The sequence below is a fragment of the Bubalus kerabau genome, chromosome 1, assembly GCF_029407905.1.
Source record: "Bubalus kerabau isolate K-KA32 ecotype Philippines breed swamp buffalo chromosome 1, PCC_UOA_SB_1v2, whole genome shotgun sequence".
In the NCBI taxonomy this organism is placed as follows: Eukaryota; Metazoa; Chordata; class Mammalia; order Artiodactyla; family Bovidae; genus Bubalus; species Bubalus kerabau.
Window position 1 is genome coordinate 7,308,157 of NC_073624.1, and position 24,436 is coordinate 7,332,592.

The 24,436-nt window shown below is 43.9% G+C and overlaps 2 protein-coding genes across 4 annotated transcripts in view; one reads left to right on the forward strand and one right to left on the reverse strand.

Annotated features, from left to right (window-relative positions):
- The window catches only part of PMM1 (phosphomannomutase 1), a 109,479-nt gene that overhangs the window by 33,055 nt on the left and 51,988 nt on the right, over positions 1-24,436 (forward strand). The window lies entirely within an intron of this gene.
- XRCC6 (X-ray repair cross complementing 6) lies at positions 1,959-24,368 on the reverse strand. 3 transcript variants are annotated; one of them, XM_055566307.1, is made up of 13 exons: positions 24,230-24,368; positions 23,508-23,597; positions 20,849-20,961; positions 15,967-16,105; positions 15,442-15,696; positions 14,596-14,776; positions 12,505-12,691; positions 9,726-9,894; positions 8,278-8,439; positions 6,206-6,335; positions 4,959-5,059; positions 3,115-3,228; positions 1,959-2,425 (listed from the first exon to the last, which is right to left on the reverse strand). In XM_055566307.1, the coding sequence occupies exons 2-13, from the start codon at positions 23,581-23,583 to the stop codon at positions 2,229-2,231; spliced, it is 1,824 nt and encodes a 607-aa protein (XP_055422282.1). In that variant the 5' UTR covers positions 23,584-23,597; positions 24,230-24,368; the 3' UTR covers positions 1,959-2,228. The 3 variants fall into 3 exon arrangements, with proteins under 3 accessions (XP_055422282.1, XP_055422287.1, XP_055422277.1); XM_055566312.1 differs by lacking the exon at positions 24,230-24,368 and adding an exon at positions 24,022-24,185; XM_055566302.1 differs by lacking the exon at positions 24,230-24,368 and adding an exon at positions 24,001-24,024.

A 24,436-nucleotide genomic window follows, 5' to 3' on the forward strand; every position in this document is an offset into this window, starting at 1 on the left:
AGAGTTGACTCATTGGAAACGACTCTGATGCTGGGAGGGATTGGGGACAGGAGGAGAAGGGGACGACAGAGGATGAGATGGCTGGATGGCATCACTGACTCGATGGACGTGAGTCTGAGTGAACTCCAGGACTTGGTGATGGATAGGGAAGCCTGGCATGCTGCGGATCATGGGGTCGCAAAGAGTCGGACACGACTGAGCGACTGAACTGAACTGAGGCTTGAAAATGCCAAGTAAATTGCCTACAGTCATTTGTATGTGTGTGATGGAGCCAAGATGTAAATCTACTAAATCTGACTTGTGAGCTTACAAGAGCCCAACCAAATTATGTTTGGACATAATGGTTTTTCTCCCAGGAGCTCAACAGCAGAGAAGGCAAGCATCATTAATCTACAGGGAAACAGAGATCACACAATTGCTCTTTATCACAGACCTCAGTGGTTATTTTTCTAACATCATTCACATTACCCCTGTTTTGTTTGACCCTTGAACTCTTCTCTCCATTTCGTAAACCAAACAGAGGAGAAGGACCCTGCAGCCTGCAGGCGTGCACAGAAAAGCCTGGGACTAAGTTTCCTTCTCACCAGCTTGAAAGCAAAGGCCCAGCAAGCAGTGGCACACATTCTTACCCTCCTACTCGAGATGACCAGCCTGATTTTGATCTACCTCTGTGGTATTAGTAACCCTCTCTAGAACCCAGAGTTTTCCAAGAATGTGTCATTTAACAGGAGTGGTCTTATTTCCCAGCAACACGAATGAACACTTCCTATATTAAATGATTTCACATTATCTTGCTGTATCCTCAAAGGAATCTAATTGGATAATTATTTTCCCTCTCCCCGAGATAAGGAAAGAAATCCAAACAAGAATATAACATCTCCTTTCCAAACAAACATAAGCAAAAAGAAGTTGAGAAAATCCATAAAACTCAGAGCAAAGAATCCAAAACTGAAAACCTCTTCCAAGAGTAACCTGATCCTTCCTACACTCACCTCATGAGATGCTCATTCTAGTCTCAAAGACACAGGACCTACAAGCCATCCTCAGAGGATAAAAAACCCTTCCAGGTGCTTTCCTTCCTTCTCTCAGGCTAATTGTTCAAAAGCAATAACTGCACAAAGAACAAGGAAAGGGACAGGGAGGATAAAGGTGGGAAGGTATGGGGGGACACGGAGCAATCCCTCCCCTCCTTTTCCTGATCCAAGGATACCTCCTTTTTCCATTCTTCCATCAAACCTCTCCTTATCTTCTTGAACTTCCTACAGCTCCCCTGAAAAATTACAGGAATAACTCATTTCACTTACACTGCAACCCAAATTCTCAGGGCAACAGAAAATGTGTATCTCTTCTTCACATACTTGAATGTCATCTTAAGAAAATACAACATGAGTAGGGGAGTTGGTATGTACTCATGAAGCAAGTGGTACAAGAATTAGACAAGTTACCTTGTTATTACTTCTGAAATCTGATCTTTAGATCTTAATATGACACATGTAAAGGAAAACAGGTGGGAAAACAGAGGATCAAAATATAATCAACGATGACTAGGATCATCATTGGAGAAGGCAATGGCATCCCACTCCAGTACTCTTGCCTGGAAAATCCCATGGGCGGAGGAGCCTGGAAGGCTGCAGTCCATGGGGTCGCTAAGAGTCGGACATGACTGAGCGACGTCACTTTCACTTTCATGCACTGGAGAAGGAAATGGCAACCCACCCCAGTGTTCTTGCGTGGAGAATCCCAGGGACGGGGGAGCCTGGTGGGCTGCCATCTATGGGGTTGCACAGAGTCGGACATGACTGAAGCGACGCAGCAGCAGCAGGATCATCATCCCTAAAGCATGTTCATGTGTCCATAACTGTCACACTCTTCCCTACCCTCACTGATATTTCTTGTTTCCGTTGTGAGGAAACGCATTCCCAGTGGGAGAGAAAGTAAAGCTCACAGCCAATGGCATCTTTGGATGCAAAGGAGACATCTTTTTTCTTTTATTCTATAGAACAATATATAGTACAAAGATAGGCTCTTTATTCAGACAGTAGAGTAAGACATAGCAAAGTGAGAGGGCGGGCTGTCTCCATGGCAACAGAAAGTCTCATAAACAAAGTCCTTGACTTCTGTCATGCAGACTCGTCCTGGATCAGGAGACAAAAGGTTTTGACATGACAAAAACAAAACCGGGCAGCCTGGCTGCACTGTGGAAGGGTGGCTGGCTGTGTGCTCTCTGGTCAGGCCTTCTGGAAGTGCTCAGTGAGGACATCGAGCAGCTCCTGCTTCTTCAGCCCGCCCTTCAGCCCGTACATCCTGCAGGCTTCCTTCAGGGCAGGCACAGTGAGTTTGCCCAGTGTGCCCTTGCTGACGTGGGCCTTCAGCTCCTCTTCGGACAACTCCACCTTGGGCCTTTTGCTTCCAGAACTTTCATCATCTGAGAACAGAGGTCAGGTGGGAGTGACTGGAAAGGCTACCAGTGGGATCCCAGCGATACGGCACAGGGGCCCTCACGTGATCAGGGCAGCAGTTAACCATCTTCCATAAAGCTGTGATGCCCACCTAGTACACCTTGGGGAAGATGGGTGTCTTGATAAGGCAGCTTCAGTTATACACAAAATTTAGAAAGTATCACATCTAGGAGGGAGTTAAAGGTCATGAGTCTTACCAGTTTACCCCAAACTCCTGATCATTCTGGGTGAGCAAGTCATTCCTTCCTTCCTTCCTTTATTCAAAAAGCAACTATACTTTCAAACTATACTACAAAGCTACAGTAATCAAATATAGTACTGGCCCTGAAACAGACACATGAATCAGTGAAGCAGATAGAGTCCAGAAATGAACCTGCATTACACGGGCAATAAATATGCCAAAGGAAGCAAGAATAGGGGGAAAGGACAGCCTCTTCAATACGTGGTGCTGGGGAAACTGGTCAACTATGCGCAAAAGAATCAATTATTTTCTCACACCATACTTTAAAAAAACCTCAAAATGGATTAAAGGCTTAAATGTAAGACCTGAAACCATAAAACTTCTAGGTGAAAACGCAGGCAGTCTGCTCTGTAAGCTGTGCAGTGCGGCCAAAAAAAAAAGAAACCCACTGAACATCCATGCCCAGCTCCTTACCTTTTTTTCGCTTGGTTACTTTTCCCTCAGGATTATAATCTGGTGGGTAAACAAGTTCCTTAAACTCATCCACAAGGGAGCCCAGTCTTTTATCCATTACTTCAGTCTTGGGCACTAGAAAATAAAAACACAAGAAGGGTGGCCTGGTGAGTCACAAGCCCAGCCTCTGCCCAGTCCAAATCTACAGGGACCAGAGAAGAAAATACGGAATTGCTGAGACGGGGAGGTGTATGAAGGCTCCAGGAGGCAGCTCACCTGGCCACGAAAATGTTCACTAAAAATCTAACATTTACCAAGTAGCTTCTAACAATTGCAGTTAATGAGCACAACAGCCAGGCACTCTCTTAAATGCTTTAAACTTACTATTATTTTTATTTACTCCTCCTAACAATCTCTGGGGTAGGGAAACCTCTCTCCTCATTTTACAGAGGTGGAAATTCGAGAAGTTAAATTACTTTGCTGAGGTCAAACAGCAGAGAAGGGGCAGAGTTGAGAACAGGGCTAGAGCCAGGGGATTCAACAAGAGTCCCTGCCTTCGGGGCTTACAGGCCATGCGGGAGGAGGAGGAGGTGAAGACACAAATGCAGCAGAGTCCGGCAGTGCCGTGAAGGAAGAGGCCATACAGGCATGCGGGAACATGGGGGGGCAGTGGTCAGAAGGACTCTGTGCGGACAGTCTGGCAAGCTGAGTCCAATCTCAGCAGAAGGCACGGGAATGAGAGACAGCAGGTGACACAGCTTGCAGGTGGAGTATGAGGAGGGCAGGACCAGCAAGGAGGCTAGAAAGGCAGCATGGTGAGGTCACGGAAGCCTCAGATGCCTGCCCAGGAACTAGGCCTCAGGCTAAGAGTGTTGGGGAGACTTTAAAGGGCTATGAACGGGGGAGCGACATGTTCAGACTGACATTTTGGATCTCCCTGCAGGCCAGTTGTGCAGAGTATGAACTGAAGGAGAGTGAGAGAGAAGACTGAAGCAGTGGGGGTTCAGGGGCATGCCAGGCCCAGCTGATAGTCACCACCATGACCCAGGTCCAATAACGCTTATGCTTGTAAGGCTGGCTCCTTTTGTCTAATATGAAAGAGAACATTAATAACTGGGAAGCCAAGAAGGCCAAACTAATGGTTCTGATCTTTTTAACCTCTGTCTAGAGTCTTTATTAAATCCAACCTGTTTTCTACTGGGGATTTACTGACATCACTAAATGTCATGCATCCTCTTACGAAATACATCAGAGAGTCACAATCCAGACAGGGGCCAGCAGGGAGCTCAGAGGCCAGGCAGATCTCCATGCCAGGTAACGAGGTACATTTTCTGAAGACAGAGCATGCCATCTGATGCAGCAGCAGTGGGCGCAGTGGTTCAGAGTGAGGGCTCTGGGCCAGCTCACAGGATTCTGAACCTAGATCCATCCACCACTACTACTTGGTGCCTGGGGCAAGTCACTCCCTTCTCTGCAAACCAAGGATAGTAACAGCACCCACCTCATGGTCATCAGGAATAAATGAGTCAACACATCGGACAACAGTGCCTGGCACACGGCAAGCACTCAATAAATGGTACAGATTGTTGTTTTTAACTTTTACCAACATGGAGTCATTGGTGGCCTACTTCAGAGATGGGTCTCAGAAACCTGGCACTTTCTCCTCCTTTTACTGCGGAACTGGCCAGATCTGTTCCCAGGCAATCTAAGCTGGTCTAGAAAATCTCTCAAGCAGAGATGACCTGGACAACAAGGTCAAGTACTTACAGGCTGCCAGGAAATGCATGCATCGCACTGGAGCAGGAAAAATTAACATGAAAGCCTCCCATGAAAAGAACTTGTCAGCTCGGTTATGGCCTCCTTACGTGTCAGGTCCACTGCTTGCTCAGGCTCCATCAAATCCAGCGCCAAGGCTTCCATGTTCCTGAAGTGCTGCTGCAAGACTGGGTTCTCAAAGCTGTCACTTCTGTTAACACAGTAACATGAATAAATTTTAAAAGTTAAGATGCAAATATTTAAAAAACAAAAATAAAAACTCAGCTGAGACAGTGCAGGCCCAAGGTCAGCTGAGAAATACACCCAGGGTAAAAGAGCTGGGAGTTTTCTCTCTTGAATCAACCTCTTTCTTCCCAATTTTCAATTTATTGTCTGATGCTAAAGATCCAAAAGTGAACTTAAAAACAAAACAATACCCACCTATCTGTCTGACAATGGCAGCTGTGGGCAGAGACAGAAATAGAGAAGGCAGGGCCAGGGGAGGCAGGTACAGAGAAAAGATGAAGGACGGGTGATAGACGGTGAGGAGATAATGAACTTGATAGTCTCTTTTACCACATTCAAAAGCAACATGAGAGTAAAAAGAGAAAGAACCTAGAGGCATACAGTCCTAGACTTGAACCCTGGCTCCCGTTCCTTTTAGCTGGGTGAATCTGGACAAGTTGCCTCACTCCTCTAAGCCTCAGTTTCATCTGTAAAATGGGCAGGTTCTTATGAAAATGCCATTGAATTATATAAATGAGACACTGTAGGAGCTGTATCTAGAACAGTGCCTGGCACGTGGTAGAATCTTAACACTGCTTCCGTTTGCCCAATAAAGGACTATACCAGGAGGTTTCCTTTGAAGGAGGAAGGTCAGTTTGCCCAGAAGTAGCCCAGAGACAAAAGATGGAATGGAAGGTTCTGCGAGATGGTCTACATGCATGTGACGGGGAGTAACCTGAATTATATAATCATCCTTTTAACCTTGCAACAGCTGACAATGGGTTTACTTACTTTTACTCTTTGTGTGACAACAATCAAGAAGAAGGCCATCCAAGAACCTTCTCCTTACTGCTGCTTTGTTGAGCAAACTCAACTAACTACCCTGGCTTTCTCAGCACAACAGGTCATAAACACTTACAAGGTCACAACAGCTATAAACACTTCGCACAATTCCGGAGTTTCAATATAAGACCTTTCACTCTCTGCATAGCTTCTAAAGAGTTGTAAACCATCAGTTAATGGAAAATTAGAAAATCATATTCTCTTGGTCTGTGTTTAAGTTGAAACTCCAGTTAGACCTTCAACTCAAGAGGCAGTTCCAGAAGAAGCCTGTGAGTAACGCATCACTCGCCTGTACTTGAAGCGGAGCTTCTGAACAATAGCCTTCATCCTGTCCACCTGCTCTGGGTTGGCCGTGACTTTTTCAGTGAAGGGCACCTTCCGTTTGTCATCAGCATAGGGCAAGAAGACGAGCTGGAAGCCTGAGGAAGAAAGATACGTCTTCGGAGACTTGACCTAATAAAAGGCTTCAGTCACCGAGCTGTCGTTTTTCTCTCAGCCCTGATTCACCCTTTTGTATCCTGTGCTGCTGGGGCTGACCTCCCTGGTGGCTCAGACGGTAAAGCGTCTGCCTACAATGCGGGAGACCCGGGGTTCAATCCCTGGGTCGGGAAGATCTCCTGGAGAAGGAAATGGCAACCCACTCAGTCCTCTTGCCTGGAAAATCCCATGGACGGAGGAGCCTGGTGGGCTACAGCCTACGGGGACGCGGAGTCGGACATGACTGAGCGACTTCACTTTCTTTTTTTCCTGCTGGGTCTGGCACCCTGCAAACCCCATTTCTTCTTTATCAGCTGATTCCTGTGAGCATCTGCCTAGCAGACTCCCTTTGGCGTCTTCAAAAGGGAGGCCTGAAAGCAGGAGAGTTCCTTCTCAGGTACTTCCTGTTCTGGCCAGTGTCACCTGAGCCACCATCCTTCTCAGGTACTTCCTGTTCCGGTCCATGTCCCCTCCGAGCCAGCTTCCAGCCTCCAGCTTTTTCCCTACACCCAGAGCCAGGTGGACAGTGCCTCTCCCTGGAGGGCTACATCCCACCATCAGCCTCTCCTCTGAGCTTCAACCTCTCCCCTTTGTTCCCCCACCTTCAACACATACTAAATGGGAAGAGGTAAGGGTTATCAGGCTGATCCCTCTCCTATTACTGATGGGTTTCAGAAAGACTGAAAAATCCAGAGACTGAAACCCAGGTGAAGAGCCCTTGCTGGCAATGCCAAGAGGTCCAAGCAAAAGGAAGGAGCAAGCCTCTTAGCTCTCCCCAGCACTAATGTCTCCCTCTAGCGCCCACTATTGACAGTCTCCCTGAGAGCCTGCTGGCAATGGAGAAATGGGGCTTGAAGAGCCTCACCCCCTCAGGAGCACAGAGCTGAGAATACAGCTTAACAACTGACATAAAAGCTGTTCCTGAGCATTCTGATGACTAGGGTTAGAAATATTAACACGTTCAAAGACTTCCTTTATCATTTTTATTAGCATAGCTAATGAAGAACAATGACTACCATCGACAGTAGTAGGCTGCCTTGGGCTAGGCACTTATATGTTTATTAACTTATTTCAAATGTGAAGCAACCTTGAGAGAAAAGTATTCCAGAATTCTCATCTTTGCAGAGAAGGAACATAAACAGGAAGGTTCAATTATTTGCCCAAGTTGGCCAGCTAACAGGTGGCAGAGAAGGACCTCAAACAAAAGACACTTATGTGTCTTACTTCAGACACTTAAGTATAAGATAAAATCTGACTTCAAAACCCAGTCTTTCCACTATACCTCACTGCCTTGTTCGCAGGAGATAAACTGACTATTAAACATTACCAGGGTATCAAACAATGGTTTTTAGTAAAGAATGTGATATCTGTGAGACCCCATGAACTTATGACAATAACCCATGAATAGTCCCTATGTAGTTAATTCTCAACCCTGGCTGCAGAGCTGCCTTGTACAGTTGTACATGCTGTGTACTGCACAACCACATATGATAGCCTTCTCCAGCTGCTCTTCAAATTCACCTATGCAACCTTATAAAAAGGCTTCCCAGGTGGCTCACTGGGTAAAGAACCCACCTGAAATGCAGGAGATATGGGTTAGATCCCCGGGGTCAGAAGATCCCCTGGAGGAGGGCATGGCAACCCACTCCAGTGTTCTTGCCTGGAGAGTCCCATGGACAGGGGACCCTGTCGGGCTACGGTCCATAGGGTTGAAAAAGAATCAGACATGACTTTGTGACTAACAACAACAGCAACCTTATAAATACACAATTCCCAGGCTCCATTCCTAGAGACTCTGCTTTGGCCAGTCTGAGTTGGTATCCCATGAGTGATTCCAAAGCCTAAGCCAGGTTCAAAAGCCCTGAAATCACCTCTTCCACCTACCTGGGGGAGCCACCTGAATTTTCTGGTCATCCAGCTCCTCTTCCTGTGGCACCAAGGCCACAAAACAAGGCGGGGTGTTCCGGTGCGGTGTGTATCTGCACACTGCCATAACCTCCTTCTCCAGGCACTTGGTGAGCAGAACACTGAACAGGGTTGAGCTCCCTGGAAAACAAACGTCCCAGGGTTCTACATCCTAAAGGTGTCTCCTCATTTCTTCCCTCTTAGCCCAAGTTAGAAGCCTACAGTTTCTCTTCCATTTTCTTAAAAGGACTTTTGACACTTAAATAGGTCAGGGGTGATGGGCCCAGAGCAGAGAGAAAAGTTGGGGGAGCAGAGGCACAAAAAGGAAAGGAGTAAGAGATTGGGAGCATCAAATCTTCCATTTAGGAATGTGAATTACTGATGTCAGTTCACTTTCACTGTCATTAGGCTAATGATCGGAGAAGGCAATGGCACCCCACTCCAGGACTCTTGCCTGGAAAATTCCATGGACGGAGGAGCCTGGAAGGCTGCAGTCCATGGCGTAGCTGAGGGTCAGACACAACTGAGCAACTTCACTTTCATTTTCACTTTCATGCACTGGAGAAGGAAATGGCAACCCACTCCAGTGTTCTTGCCTGGAGAATCCCAGGGATGGGGGAGCCTGGTGGGCTGCTGTCTATGGGATCACACAGAGTTGGACATGACTGAAGTGACTTAGCAGCAGCAGTAGGCTAATGATATAAGCCTGAGTTGCTAATGAAAAGCAGTCAGGTCCAGATCCAGGGGGTTCATTAGTTATAGCACAGAGGAATATAGGTCTGGACAGATAAACCCAGTGGCCAAGTTCAGTTCAGTTCAATTCAGTTGCTCAGTCATGTCCGACTCTGCAACCCTATGGACTGCAGCATGCCAGGCCTCCCTGTCCATCACCAACTCCCGGAGCCTACTCAAACTCATCCATTGCGTCGGTGATGCCATCCAACCATCTCATCCTCTGTCGTCCCCTTCTCCTCCCACCTTCAATCTTTCCCAGCATCAGGGTCTTTTCCAATGAGTCCATTCTTCGCGTCAGGTAGTCAAAGTATTGGAGTTTCAGCTTCAGCATCAGTCCAGTGGCCAAGTTCATGCATTTCTAATTGCAACACTAAGGAAGATGCCAGGTTTGTGTTTTGTTTTTCCCAAACTCCCTATCTGATGCCTCCAAGAAAGAATTGCAAAGCAAGTAGGTTTTAAATATGCTAATTTCATATCCCCGCCTGGATATTCACAATATGTGTCAGCGTACTGTAGGTCCCAAAGAAATCTTTCTTTAGTCCCATGTTTCTAAAATTTATTTGAGCATGAAACACTTTCAAAACACCCAGTAACGCCTCCTATAGTTTCCAGCGGCAGCCATTTGGGAAATGCTGCTCGGTAAACTGCCTTCTACGTCACTTCTTCGTTTACCCGTGGCCCGTGCCCCTTACCATTTATCAGGGACTCCTCGGGGTACACGAACAGGGAGTGCCTCAGGTAATGGTGCTTCTTCAGCATCATCAAGGGCTTGAAACCGATGAGAATCAAACCTGGTTCATCAAAACGCTTAAGCTCTTCCGTTTCCTCTTTCTCTAATACAATCTGGCGATGACTATAGGTCTATAGAAAGGGAATGACGAGAGCCATGTAAAGAGGCTACGCAGAGACGCAAATGGTTGCCACGTGACACTAGCAAGTTAAAACCAGCGTTCTTCTAAGGGGCAGGAAGCACCTTCCTCCTGCCAGTAGGAACGGACACTTATTGAGGGCTGACCAGGCTGCACTTTTGCCACTCAGTTTATCATCTGTAACAACTTCCTCGGCGGTAAATGTTAAAAACTCTGCTTTACAGATGAGTGTACTGACGCTCAATAGTTACTAACTTGCTCCAGGTTATACAAGTGAACTGGGCCTCAAACCAAACCACATCTGGCACTAAAGGCCTGGCTCTTTAAGCATTTATGCTTTCCCTCATGTAACAACGTGTACTAAACTCTCAGTCCACGGGGTCGCAAAGAGTTGGACACGACTTAGTGAACAACAACAAACTCTCAGCACCACCCCCTGATGCAAAAAGGATGCTCAAACCTTACCTATTCATTGAGAGGATCTATGTCAGGTACTGTGAGAGGTCTCAGTTAGTATGCGAGGCAGACACACACACATAGACAGACACACACACATCTCTTTCAAACATCTGTTACTACCTATTACACTTTCAAATGTCAGCATTTGCATTTGGATCCTAAATATGTGATTTGTAACAGAAATTAGTAACAATCAAATTTGAGTTTTATTTAAAAAAAAAAAAAGAAAAACAAAACAGAGCTCTTAAAAGATTTTTCTTGTAGGCACAATGAATCAAGAAAGAAACTCAGAAACCAGAAGAGGTACTGCCTATCAATAAACCAATATGGAAAGCTAAGCTACCTGCAAAATGGAAGGGGAAATTTCTTGTCATTTTCTCCTTCTGGAAAGTAGGGCAAGACACTTTGACCTGAAATTTGTGCTCCAAAAAACATCTCAAGGGTTGCATCAAAATAATATCTAATTTTAGTCACTTGGTTGATCCTCCTATGTTTTGAACTTATGCAAAAGTGCTCTCCCACATTGTGCATAATTAAAAAGAAAGGATGACTCATTCAACTTTAATTTTAGATATTAAACCTTTCTACAGGGAAGTATTATATTCAACATGCTGAGATAAACCATAATGGAAAATAATATATATATTAAAAAAAAATATATATATATACATATATATATGAAAGTGAGAGTTGCTCAGTTGTGTCTGACTCTTTGGAACCCCATGGACTGTAGCCTGCCAGGCTCCTCTGTCCATGAAATTCTCCAGGCCAGAATACTGACGTGGGTAGCCTTTCCCTTCTCCAGGGGATCTTCCCAAGCCAGGGACTGAACCCAGGTCTCCCACATTGCAGGCGAATTCTCTACCGACTAAGCCACCAGGGAATCTCAAGAATACTGGAATGGGAATTTCCTGACCCAGGAATCAAACCTGGGTCTCCTGCATTACAAGTGGATTCTTTACCACCTGAGCTACCAGGGAAGCCCTTTATATAACTCAATCACTTTGCCATACAGCAGAAATTAACAGAATATTGGGACTTTCCTGGTGGTCCAGTGGCTAGGACTCCACGGTCCCAATGCAGGGCGCCTGGGTTCCATTCCTGGTCAGCAAACTAGATCCCACGTGCCACAACCAGAAGATCCTTCATGCCACAAGGAAGATAAAAGATCCTGCGACTAAGACCCAGCACAGCCGAATAAATTAAGATCCTTCTACAGATTAAACAAAGGTGAGAGGATGAGACATAATGTTCTACATTCTTAGTCTGTCTTTCAGATTAAGAAAGGCATGCATGTATCATTTCAAAGCACAGGAAAAACTGTGGTTAGTTTGGCAAAAAAACAACAACAACCCTCTCCCTAAAAAAATGAGTACACTTCACATCTAACACACTTCACACTTTCCCTAACTCATCTCCCTTGTTGCTGCTTAGTCACTAAGTTGTGTTCAACTCTTGTGACCCCATGGACTACAGCCACCTGGCTCCTCTATTCATGGGATTTCCCAGGCAAGGATACTGGAATGGGTTGCCATTTCCTTCTCCAGGGGATCTTCCTGACCCAGGAATCAAACCTGGTCTTCTGCATTGGTGGGCGGGTTCTTTACCACTTGAGGCACTAGGGAAGCCCTATAGCACAGTGGTAAAGAATCTGCCTGCCAACGCAAGAGATGCAAGAGACTTGGGTTTGATCCCTGGGTCGGGACGATTCCCTGGAGTAGGAAATGGCAACCCACTCCAGTAATCCTGCCTGGGAAATCCCATAGGCAGAGGAGCCATGGTGGGCTACAGTTTATGGGTTGCAAAGAGTTGGACATGACTGAGTACACACAACTCGCCTACCTAGTCAACTATAAAACCCTTTCTGCAATGGTACTGAGCAAGGAATTAGACTGTTAAGACTCAGAGTAGCACGTGCTGAGTGATAGAGGGCTGAAGTTTTCACTGACCTCTCTTTCAAATAACTGGTTCTAACTTTCTAGCCCCTAAGGTATTACTGATCCAGATGCCATATTCCAAAGGGTAATGACAACAACTTGGCTGGAAAGATGCACATGTGAAAATTATTTAACTGGTGAGACTGATCCTGTCTCCCTCCTCAACAGTTCAACAGGACAAAATTCAGTTAAGAAGGAAGACCTACCTGGGACCTCTTGGTGTCACTAGGCAAAAGCAAACTGCCTGTATTTACATTAAATGTCCGGGTCTTGGTTTTCACTGGTTCATTGGTTTCACGATAAAGCCTCACTGGAGCAGGTCTGTAAGCCTTCTGGACCATATTATAAATGCCAACAGAGAGCGCCACATCTTTGTTGAGTTTAAGCTTCAACCTGAAGGAGAGAAAAATTTTTAAATTTGGACTGAAAGATTATACTTTCCTATCTAAAATACCTTCATGGCTCCCAAGCCCTGATTTGTTTCATCCCATCCAACAATTCAAGCTCTTTGAATACAAACATAAAGCATTTTAATAATACAATGGAGTTTGCTATAATACATCTCAGGGTCTGTACCACAAAAAATTAGTTTCAGAACATATTGTTAACTCCTTAAAATAATGATAAAGAATGTATTGTAATGATTTTTAAATTGAGTCTAGCCATTTACTAAATCAATTTACAGCTATTCTCTCATTTAATCATCATCATAACCCTATAAGTACTATGTTATCTGTGCTTTCTGCTTGTCTGGTATACCTTCCCTCTTCTTTTAACCATGAAACCCCAATTTTTCTTTGAGAATCTCCCTTTCCCTATTGCTCTGGGAAGATGTCCAGCAAAGTACCGTGCCCTACCCTAACGAAAGGATGGGCATATCTGGTCCAGGCTCAAGCCATCAGACTTGTTCCTGAGAGTGTGGACACAAAGAGCTTAGGATGGTGCCTGGCACATAATAATCGTGCAATAAAATAATTACGTTATTTTATTATAGCAAGGGTAAGTGTAATAATTTTCTAAGCCTTAGGCAATTAGTTCTCAAATAGCTCCAATTTATTATTATTCATATCCAGTATCCTATAATGACTTTCACAAAATAGTAAGACTAGCTATCGTTTATAATTATGTTATTCCTTTTAATCACCACAGCAGTCCTTTAGGGAGGAACCATTTTTGCTCCCATTTTACTGAGGCTCAGAGAAGCTACATGATTTACCCCAGGCCACACAGCAAAGGGGCCAGGACTAGAATTCAAGTCAATCTGACTCCATAACCTACCTTCAACCACTGTTTCATCCTCCCTGCCACTTCCACCAATATGTTAGATTTCCAAACTGTAGTAGTAACAATATTTCACTGTTTCAGGAAGAGGGGGAGGTGATAGGGTGCTTATTTGAGGAAAAAGAGAAACTTCCCCCCTCTTTTCTTGGAGGAAAGAGAGACCAACGACAAAACTGTAACTATAGCAAAGAGCTGGATCTTGATTTCCTTAAAAAACTTCATGGGTTTTCTAGTAGAATTGTAATTTTTTGAAAACAGCTCAAAATCTACCAATGGTCTCATTCTTCTCTACTGAGGAAAGCGTGTGAAAAAGTCTGATGCTCTTCAGTAAGAAACACTGAAGAGGCTTTAGGATTCTAATCCTAACTTCTCTAAAAGAAGATAATCCAACCCTCTGGTTCCCATGGCTCAGATGGTAAAGAATACGCCTGCAGTGCAGGAGACCCAGGTTCAATCCCTGGGTCTGGAAGATCCCCTGAAGAAAGGAATGGCAACCCACTCCAGTATTCTTGCCTGGAGAGTTCCATGGACAGAGGAACCTGGTGGGCTCCAGTCCTCGGGATCCCAGAGAGTCAGACATGAGGGAGCAAATAACACTTTCCCTTTTTAATAAGAAACTAGAATAACACAACAACAATGATAATAATTAACATGCATTGGGTTTTTGTTCTATACGAGGTACGATTGTTATCCCCAATCTACAGAGGAGAAAAAACTGACAACGTCCTAGAGAGTGCACCCAGGGACACCGTTAGGCCACAGTTATTTACCCCAAAGGAGTGGAGAGGTGTGTTACTTCGGACAAACAGCATACTTGCTCTGTCTAGAGAAAGAAAAGCAAATAGCTTGTGTCATCCTGAAATAAAGCACATTTCTCTAAGAGGAACACAGTGAGGCAGTGGTATAACCCAGAGCTGGTACAACCCAAAGCTAAGTTGCCAAGAAGGTCAAAGCCATGCATGGGCTTATGATTAGTTAGGGGGCCTTGAAGGCGCTGACCCGGGCTTAATACCCACCTGGAGAGCACACGCTTCCTGGTCTCCTTGGCGCGAACCTTCCTCAACAGGTCTTCGAGCTTGCTAGACTCCTCAAAGTGAATCCCTATGTCCTCATCCTCTGCTATGATAACATCTCTGTAGAATAAGGATATGTCGAAACCTCCACGTTTCCTTAGGTGCATCAAGTCAAGGAAGATACCTGGGGCGAGGACAGACAAAAATGAGGGGAAACAATTTCCAGCAAGGGAGAATTTTTTTCAGTTAAGTTCAAATATGCTAAACAAATGCTTCCAAAGACTAGATTGAGAATAAACACTTTCAGGACTCAGAGAAAGTGGTTAAGGGGATCAGCTGCTCTAATGACTTCAGAAAAGTTATTCAAAGAACCAGCATTTGTGGCGGCACTGCAGTCGAGGAAAGCTCGCCCTGGTAGCGTCCTCCAGACAGCTGATGGCCTGGCCATTTTTACTGGGAATGTTACTTAAGGGTCTCCCCTAGCTTCACTTTATTTTTTCATTTTCCTCTGAAGGGTGAAAAGCAAATATTTGACATCAGCCATAAAGAAGCAATAAAACACGACTTGGCAACTAAACAATGACCCAAAAAAAAAAAAAACACAACAGAAGGGACTTCCCCGTGTGGTCCAATGGTTAAGACTTCATGCTTCCATCGCAGGGGGCATGAGTTCAATCTCTGGTTGGGAAACTAAGATTCCCACAAGCCACACGGTGTGATCAAATAAATTAATTAAAGACTGGGGGCCTCTCCTTTGGGGAGAGGGTGTACTATCCTTTGTTTGCTGAATAAAACTGAGCTGTAATAGAGCTGTTAAAAAAAAAACAAAAACAGAATGAGAATACCGACCTGTGTCCCGGAGGTCCCCAGCTTTGGTCCTGGCCCGGCTGGCTTGGGCGCTGTCATTGCCGTGGGGGTCATCTTCATTGGTGAAAAGCATGATCCTCTTATGGCTCATCTTGAACTGGACGTCGCTGAAGAGGTTGGCACAGACCCACAGCACTTCACTTAGGGAGTAATCAGATCCATGGCCAATTTGGTCTTGGAAATATTTCTTCCCCTCCTGCCCCTTAAACTTGTCAAGCTCCTGCACTCGTTTAACACCTGATCAGAGACAGGGAGTTAAATGGGCAGAAAAGTCAGAACGGTGTCAGTGGCCATACTTACAAAACTAACAGAAGGGCCTAGGGTCTCTTTCTCACCCAGAGCTGATTAACCCATGCAACAGAGGTCCACATCCCAGGAAGAACCCCCTTGTGCAGGAAAGCGTACTCCCAGTCAAGATGTCATTGCTTCCTCCTCCACAGCCCTCCTTGTGCATGGCAGTGGCCTTCTCATGTAAAAGGGAAAAGTTGATCACAGAATACTATTGACCTGGATTATCCAATTCCTGTAAGACGTAAATATTTTTGAAATTCACTGAATTTTTGTCCTTCTTGGTACCATAGAACACCACTGCCAAGAGATCTCGATTACTGCTTATGATCTTATTGGTGTACACACTCCGGATACACTGAAAAAAAAAAAAAAAATTTCAATTAATATTATTTACCACTAAACTTAAGCTCCACAAGCGCCTGACACATAGTAGAGCACTCAATATGTGTTTGCTGAGTTTGTACATGGCCTTAGAGTAAGGCGTGACTCCTATCTTCAGGCAACTCACAAACCAGTGAGAATGCTGGCCATTGACATTATGATAACAAAAAGCAGATTGTGATAAACACAGAAGTATAAGCAGTTCCTACTATAATCAATCAGAGAATTGAAACCAGGTATATACCCAGGAAGGAAACTCTAGGGAAATAGAAATAAATAAATAAAAGCCCAGCACTAGAATTAGAAACGGAGAAGGCGATGGCACACCACTCCAGGACTCTTGCCTGGAAAATCCCATGGATGGAGGAGCCTGGTGGGCTGCGAAGAGTCGGGCACGACTGAGTGACTTCACTTTCACTTTTCACTTTCATGCATTGGAGAAGGAAATGGCAACCCACTCCAGTGTTCTTGCCTGGAGAATCCCAGGGATAGGGGAGCCTGGTGGGCTGCCGTCTATGGGGTCGCACAGAGTCGGACATGACTGAAGCAACTTAGCAGCAGCAGCAGCAGAATCAGAAAGCCAGAATTTGAGTCCCAATGATGTCATTTACTTAATTGGCTGAGTCTAGACAGGCCATTTTATAATTTCTCTAGTAGCTTGATACCAAGAAACAAAATATACATGTATAAAATTTAAGCAAATGTTAAGTATATGTGACCTGGGGGCTTCCCTGGTGATCCAGCGGTTAATGACTTAGCGATTAAACCACCACCACCATCAGTGGTTAAGAATCCACCTACCAATGCACAGGACCCAGGTACTACCCCTGGTCCAAGAAAATCCCACATGCTATGGGGCAAGTAGGACTGTGCCCCACAACTACTGAAGCCCACGCACCTAGACCCCACGCTCTGTAACAGAAGAACGAGAAGCCCAAGAACCCCAACTAGAGAGTAGCCCCCAGTCTCTGCAACTAGAGAAAAGCCTGCAGGCAATGAAGACACAGAGAGCCAAAAATAAATAAATTTTTAAAATGTTAAAAAAAAAAAAGTATATGTGACCTAAAATAAATCTGTAACTACCAACAGCATTTTTTGAAATAAAATTAGCTTAATTATACATTTAAAGACGTCAGTATTCCAGGAAAGTTCTAGCCATCCATTTAAACCAAAGCCAGCATCTGATAAATCAGTGTCTTATAAGTGCGTTAGTCCTTGTGGCCTATAATTCTAGGGACACTGACAAAATTAAGTTTCTGATTCTGCAAAGGTGAGGAATAAACCAACCCTGGGAACCCCCCTCCATATCCTGCTTGAGACTCTACCTGGTCTCCCTCCTTAGCAACTCTCTCCTGGAATGCAGAACTTATATATGGCATGTCTAGTCATTGACAGTAATCTTCACGGCAAGTAGTCATTTTTTAAATTTAAATTTTTTATTTATTAAGTCTAAAGACAATTAAAATCTTTAAGGTAATCATTTCTATAAATATTTTAATCTATTCTTTGAGCACTCTATAAATGTCTACAAAAATCTGGTGAGGGTTTCTTCATGTTCTAAAATAAACCACATACACAGCACATACAAACTAAAACAGAATATAAATAAATGTTTTTTCATTGCTCTTTATCAAATACATTATGTTTATCTGTGAATGTTTCACTTATTCACTGCATAATACGGCAGTTCTTTCTGGGTTCTCTAGGTATTCCCATTTCACTGAGCCCTGTGAAATTACACATAGCAATCTTTTTACATACACTATAAGTGTATCATTTTGGGGTAGAGGGTATATAGCCTTCATCACATCTCCAAAGAGGCCCGTGATCCAAAAAATGTTAAAGCAGTGTTCCTCAAGGAGTGATCTCCAAACATTGGCATCACCTTGGAACTTCGCTGGACAAGCATTTTCTTTTCTTTTTGGTCTCTGTATGTGGGATCTAGTTCCCCAACCAGGGATCAAACATGAGCCCCCTGCAGTGGAACCATGACCACTGCACCACCAGGGAAGTCCCTGGAAATGCAAATTCTTGGGCTCTGCTCTAGACCTATAGAATCAGAAATTCTGACTGCAGGGTGAGGTCCTATAATGTGTCAACAAGCCCTGCATGATGTAGGCTAAAACTCAAAACCACTGCTTTAAAGTTCAAAATTGTTTTTATTCTTTTTTTTTTAGTTGCAAGATATTCTGACTTGTCAACTGAAAGAACTATTTGTATAGAAATTAGAACATGAGAAACCTCTCTTTGATTCCCAACTGCAAAAATATGAGAAACAAGATATATAATAAATCCTTAGAAATTCTTCTCTGTGAAGAGATAGTAACATGTTTAATTGAGGTGAAATTCATATAACAAAACTAACTATTTTAAAGTGAACAATTCAGTGTTCAATTAATACTCACAATGTTGTACAGCCACCACCTCTATCTGTAACAGTTACCAAACATTTTCATTATCCCAAAAGCAAACCCCATACCCATTAAGAAGTTGCTCCCCATTCTTCCCTCCCCCTCCAGCCTGGGGTAACTAGCCACCTGCATTCTCTGTGGATTATCTATTCTGTATTTCATATAAATGCAAACATACAGTATGTGACCTTTTGCCTGGCTTCTTTCACTTAATGTTTTCAAGGCTCAATCACCTTGTAGCTTGTATCAGTACGTCATTCTTTTTTATGGCTTCAGTCCATTTGGCTTCCCCAGTGGCTCAGTGGTAAAGAATCCGATTGCCAATGAAAGAGACTCAGATTTTATCCTTGGGTCAGGAAGATTCCCCGGAGAAGGAAATGGCAACCCACTCCAGTATTCTTGCCTACAAAATTCCATGGACAGAGGAGCCTGATGGGCTGCAATCCATGGGGTCACAAAAGAGCCAGAACAACTTAGTGACTAAATAACAACAATAATATTCCACCTATATATAAACTCCAATACTTTAGCCATCTGATGCGAAGAACTGACTCACTGGAAAAGACCCTGATGCTGGGAAAGATTGAAGGTGGGAGGAGAAGGGGATGACAGAGGATGAGATGGCTGGATGGCATCACTGACTCGATGGACATGAGTTTGAGTAAGCTCTGGGAGTTGGTGATAGACAGGGAAGCCTGGTGTGCTGCAGTCCATGGGGTTGCAAAGAGTACAACACAATTGAGCAACTGAACTGCCTATATATAAACATTTTGTTTATCCATTCAGAAAGTTTTAGAATGAGATAGGGAGTGGTGACATGAATGACTAAATACCTTAAAATTGTATACTTCAAAATGGTTATGAAATTACTTCCTAATTTTGTTATGTGAATTACATCTCAATCTAAAAAATGAAAATATTTAATTCTGATAATCTGACACAGCAGTACTATTATTATTTCCATTTTACAGATGAGAAAACATATAAGAGCTTTAGCAACTCTCTTAATATCATACAGTTGGTAAGTGGCAGAATCAGGATTTGAGAAGCTGTTTTTTATTTAATTGGGTAAATACCCAGGAGGGGAACTCCTGGGTCAAATAATAAGTCTATGTTTAAGCTTCTGAGGAGCTGCCAAACTGTTTTCCACAGCAGCTGATCCATTTCATATTCCCACCTGCAACGTATGAGGGTTCCAATTTCTCCACATCCTCGCCAACACTTCCTATTGCTCTTTTTTTTTTTCAATTATACCAGTTCTAGTGGGTATGATACCTCATTTTGGTTTTGGTTTGCACTTCTCTAATGCCCAAAGATGTCGAGCATCTTTTCATGTGCTTTTGGACATTTGAACATCTTTAAAGAAATGTATATTCAAGTCTTGTGCTCATTTCTAAATTAGGTTGTCCAGGGCTTCCCTGGTGGTACAGTGGATAAGAATCCTCCTGCCAGGGACTTCCCTGGTGGTCCAGTAGTTAAGAATTTGCCTTGCAATACAAAGGACATGGGTTCCATCCCTGGTAAGGGAACTAAGACCCCACATGCCAGGGAGCAACTAAGTTCATGTGCACAACTAGAGAGCTCGAGTGCTGCAACTAAGACCAACGCAGCCTAGTGAATAAATAAATATTAAGCAAACAAAGAGAAGACTCCTCCTACCAATGCAGGTAACACGAGTCCAGTTCCTGGTGGAGGAAGATCCCACATCCCGAGGATCGCCTAAGCCAGCGTACCCTAACTACTGAGCCTGCATGACCTAGAGCCCATGTGCGGCAACGAGAAGCCCCCGCAGTGAGAAGCCCTCGCAAGGTAAATAGAGAGGAGCCCCGCCTCGCTGCAACTACAGAAAGCCCGCGTGCAGCAATGAAGATCCAGCACGACCAAAATAAAATGAATAAATAAAAATTAGGTTGTTTGTACTCTTGTTGTAATAATCTTCCGCAATCACAAGTAATACTCAGATTTCACATAATTACTTACAAAAGGACTTATCTCACAGCATAACTGTTGGAAGTTGTTTCCTTCCTTTACACAAACATCTCTAGAGAAAAAGGAGCCCACTTCTACTACCAGAGCTAACACAGAAGGTGGGAACAATGTATTCCCAGGGTCAGAAGTTCAAACCCAAAATAAAATGGGCCTGCTCTCCAACTCTTGGTACTCTTTTCCAGCTGCAAGTATAGGTAGCCATCCTAGGAGACTAACCACCATTTATCAATCCAAACAAACTTTTCTAAGAGTGCACATTTTTTAAAGGGGTGTTAATACTTTTTTGTTTGTTTAATTTAATGAAAAGGTAGTCTCACCTGGATGCTCATGTCAAAAGGAGTCAACTCATCTTCATCCTGAGATTCAAACATGGCCCTGGAAGCATCAACCAAGAAAATCAAACTATCTCTTCCTGAATATGAATAATCTCCTATGGGGGGAAAAAAATTTGAAGGAAATATTTGAGGTTGTTTCACATTTATCATGTTTATTATTCATATAAAAAAATAGAAAAAAAGCCCATTAAGCAAAACTATAACCTGATGAATTATTATAAGATGAACATCCCTAGGGAATTCCTTTGTGGTCCAGTGCTTAGGACTCCATGCTTTCACTGCTGAAGACACGGGTTCAATCCCTGGCCAGAGAACTAAGATTTGGCAAGCCATGCTCACGCAATGCAACCAAAAAAAAAAAGGCAAACATTCTTAAAATCAACACCACATCAGGAAATTGAATCTTGCCAGTCACCCCTGAAGCCCTCTCCAGGTCCCCTTCCAATTTTAACACCCATCTTCCTCCCAAGAGTAATCACCATCCTGACTTTGGTAATCATTTTTCATTATTTTTCTTTATAGTTTAATCATCCAAGCCAACATTCCTACACACTGGTTTTGACTTAAAAAAAAAAACAACACCAGTTTTTAAAGCCTCTTAATCCATGGACAGCCCCTCTGTCTTTTGTCTCTTATAATTTATTTGCCAAAGAACCTAGATATTATGTCATATAGTTTTCCACCTTCTGGATTTTGCTTGACTACATTCTTTTGATATAGATTAACATAGTTCTGTCTTTTCCACAAAGGACCTATAGAGACTTCATCGGATTTGGGTTTCTTTCTTTCTTTTTTTCTGGCATAATTACATTATAGGTGATGTTGAGTTTTTCATAAAAAGACATATAATATCTGGTTGTCTCCCTTTTGACTATGCTGTTTCCTAATGCAATAAATTTATTTTCCCATTTTTGCTAAAGCAATATAGTAATACGTGTCAAGAACCTTAAAGAAAAATTCTACCTTGAGCCAATGAATTCTACTTCTTAGGAATCTATATTAAGAAAATACGATATGGAAAAACCCTATGCAAAAATTTCCACAATGCAATGTTTCCACAATGTTTATTAAAGTAAGAAACTGAAAACTAAAATGTCCAAAGGAAGGTAAACTGAAAAAAATCACAACACATTTAAAATGAGTCATAGAGGGTATATTTGCAGTTACATGGAAAGATATATCTATAGTACAGTAAAGAAAAAAGGCACACAAAGTTATGTTTAAAATTCTTTTTGAAAAACATAAATTTTGAAAGTATAAATTAAAAAGGAAAAAATATAAGCACTATAATTACAATTATATAAAAATCAGATACAAACAAAAACAGACTATATATACTTAGGAAATACATAGTCTGAAAGATACAGGAAGTAAATATGCTAACTGCCAAAATGCTAGTAACGGCTGTGTAAGGGTGACAGATTATGTAGATTACAGATCTTTCATTTTTATATTTCTTTTATTTCTCACTTTTAATAAAAATACTTTACAATTTTCTACCCAGGACTTAAATTAACCAGGATGTAGAGTACATGATTTCCTAAAAGAAATCAACCCTGAATATTCATTGGAAGGACTGATGCTGAAGCTCCAATACTTTGGCCACCTGATGCAAAAAGCCAACTCACTGGAAAAGATCCTGACACTGGGAAAGACTGAAGGCAAAAGGAGAAGGGGGCAGCAGAGGATGAGATGGTTAGATAGCATACTGCCCCAGTGGACATGAATCTGAGCAAACTCTGAGAGGCAATGAAGATCAGGGGAGCCTGGCATACTGTAGTCCACGGGGTCGCAAAGAGTTGGATGCAACTTATTAACTGAACAACAGACCTGCAACCCTTGTTTCTTTTCCTTTGGCCTATGTGTTACTGTGTTGCCTGAACACATATTCCCAAAACACTAGGCTAAAGTGTTCTTGCCTGGAGAATCCCAGGAACGGGGGAGCCTGGCGAGCTGGCATCTACGGGGTCGCACAGAGTCGGACACGACTGAAGTGACTTAGCAGCAGCAGCAGCAAGGTGAGGGAATGCTCTTGTATCTGTGTTGCTAACATTTACTCTTTGGTTGCTGCAGTTATTGTAGGGTGAAAGCATTTTTGCACTGAGGCCCAAGAATGAGAAAAATTACTTTCCTGGGTGAGGAAAGGTCTTACCTGAGCCACCTAAGGTGACCCTTAATACCAATGTTTCGATGTAATTTATTGGAGCTCAATCTATCAGTGCTCGGCAAAAGTTTAAGACAAGGAATGTACCATAGACTAGAGTAGGACCCGAATAAAAGTGCCTAGGGCTTCCCTGGTGGCTCAGCTGGTAAAGAATCGGCCTGCAATCTGAGAGACCTGGGTTCGATCCCTGGGTTGGGAAGACCCCCTGAAGAAGGGAACGGCTACTTGCTCCAGTATTCTGGCCTGGAGAATTCCATGGACTGTATAGTCCATGGGGGTCGCAAAGAGTCAGACATGACTGAGCAACTTTCATTTTCACTTTCAGAGCAGCTCTGCAAAGTTCAAAGGGAGGAAAGTACTGGAGATTCTCTGGGGAAAGAAGGGTGGGCCAGGAGGCAACAAGGGTCATCCAGCAGAGATAGGCAGGGAAAGTCTTTCACACACACAGAATGGTACGTGTTAATGAAAGTCACTTACCACCTGCTTCAAGGCCCTCTTCTTGTTCTTCTTCCTCATCACCCTCATTTTTGTAGTAAGACTCCCACCCTGACATGTTGTTACTGCTCACTAGGTGAAAGAAAGCGAAGATCAGTAACAAAGTAAATTTAAACCTAAAAGTTATCCACTCCTAGGCTCCTTTGAGATCTGTCCTAAAGGCTACAGGTTACTTGTGAGAAATGGGGATGCTGGATCCTGCTGCCTGGAGTGCTTGGTAATTGAGATGCAAAGGTAAACGGGCATGGGGACCATTCCTGAAGCAGCCTCTCCTGAGCTATATCCCTTAAGGACGATTCAGGGGGGGTGGCCCGGGATAACGCCTCTAATGGGTGTGCTTGGGTAGCCTGACGTAGTGGTCCAGTCCCGCCTCCGGCATCATCTGGACTGGAGATTCCCAGTCCAGGGTACTCCATCTTTTAGCAGACCCACTTATCCTCATCCCGCCCCCAACTCCTCAGCCAGCTATGCCCACTGAGGTCTCAAACGAAGCTGCCCTCCAAGGCCAGGTGCCGCCTTCTCCCCGGAGGAAGAAACGAAGATCAGAGGCTGTCTCCTCCACTCCCTCGGGTCTGCACACTTCTGGCTGACACCGCCCCACGGCGAGGCTACGGGGGACTCGCAAGACTGAACAGGCAAAGCAGAATGAAATCAGCCCTGACTAGAAAGCAACAAACAAAAGAGAACAGCCCCTTCCCGCCTACCTTGACCTCAAGGAAAATACTATTTTGGGCGGAAGGCGGGGCGCCGAGCACGCGCAAGCTCCTGTTCTTGCACCCAATCAACGCCGCTTACGTCATCGCGCACAGCGCGCCCCGTTCCTGTCCAGCAAACACGCGCACTCCCATAAGGCGCTTTCCACACCGGACCCGAACTACCACCACGCCTTCTGCGAAGTCCCGCCCCCGCCC

Bases quoted from the DNA above. Each gene is read 5' to 3' on its own strand.
- XRCC6 (XM_055566302.1), bottom strand. The intron at 14,777-15,441 runs GTCGGTATTCTC...TCCTCGCCCCAG, and splicing joins TGGGGACCTCCGGGACACAG to GTATCTTCCTTGACTTGATG. The intron at 9,895-12,504 runs GTAGGTCTTCCT...CCCTTTCTATAG, and splicing joins GTGACACCAAGAGGTCCCAG to ACCTATAGTCATCGCCAGAT.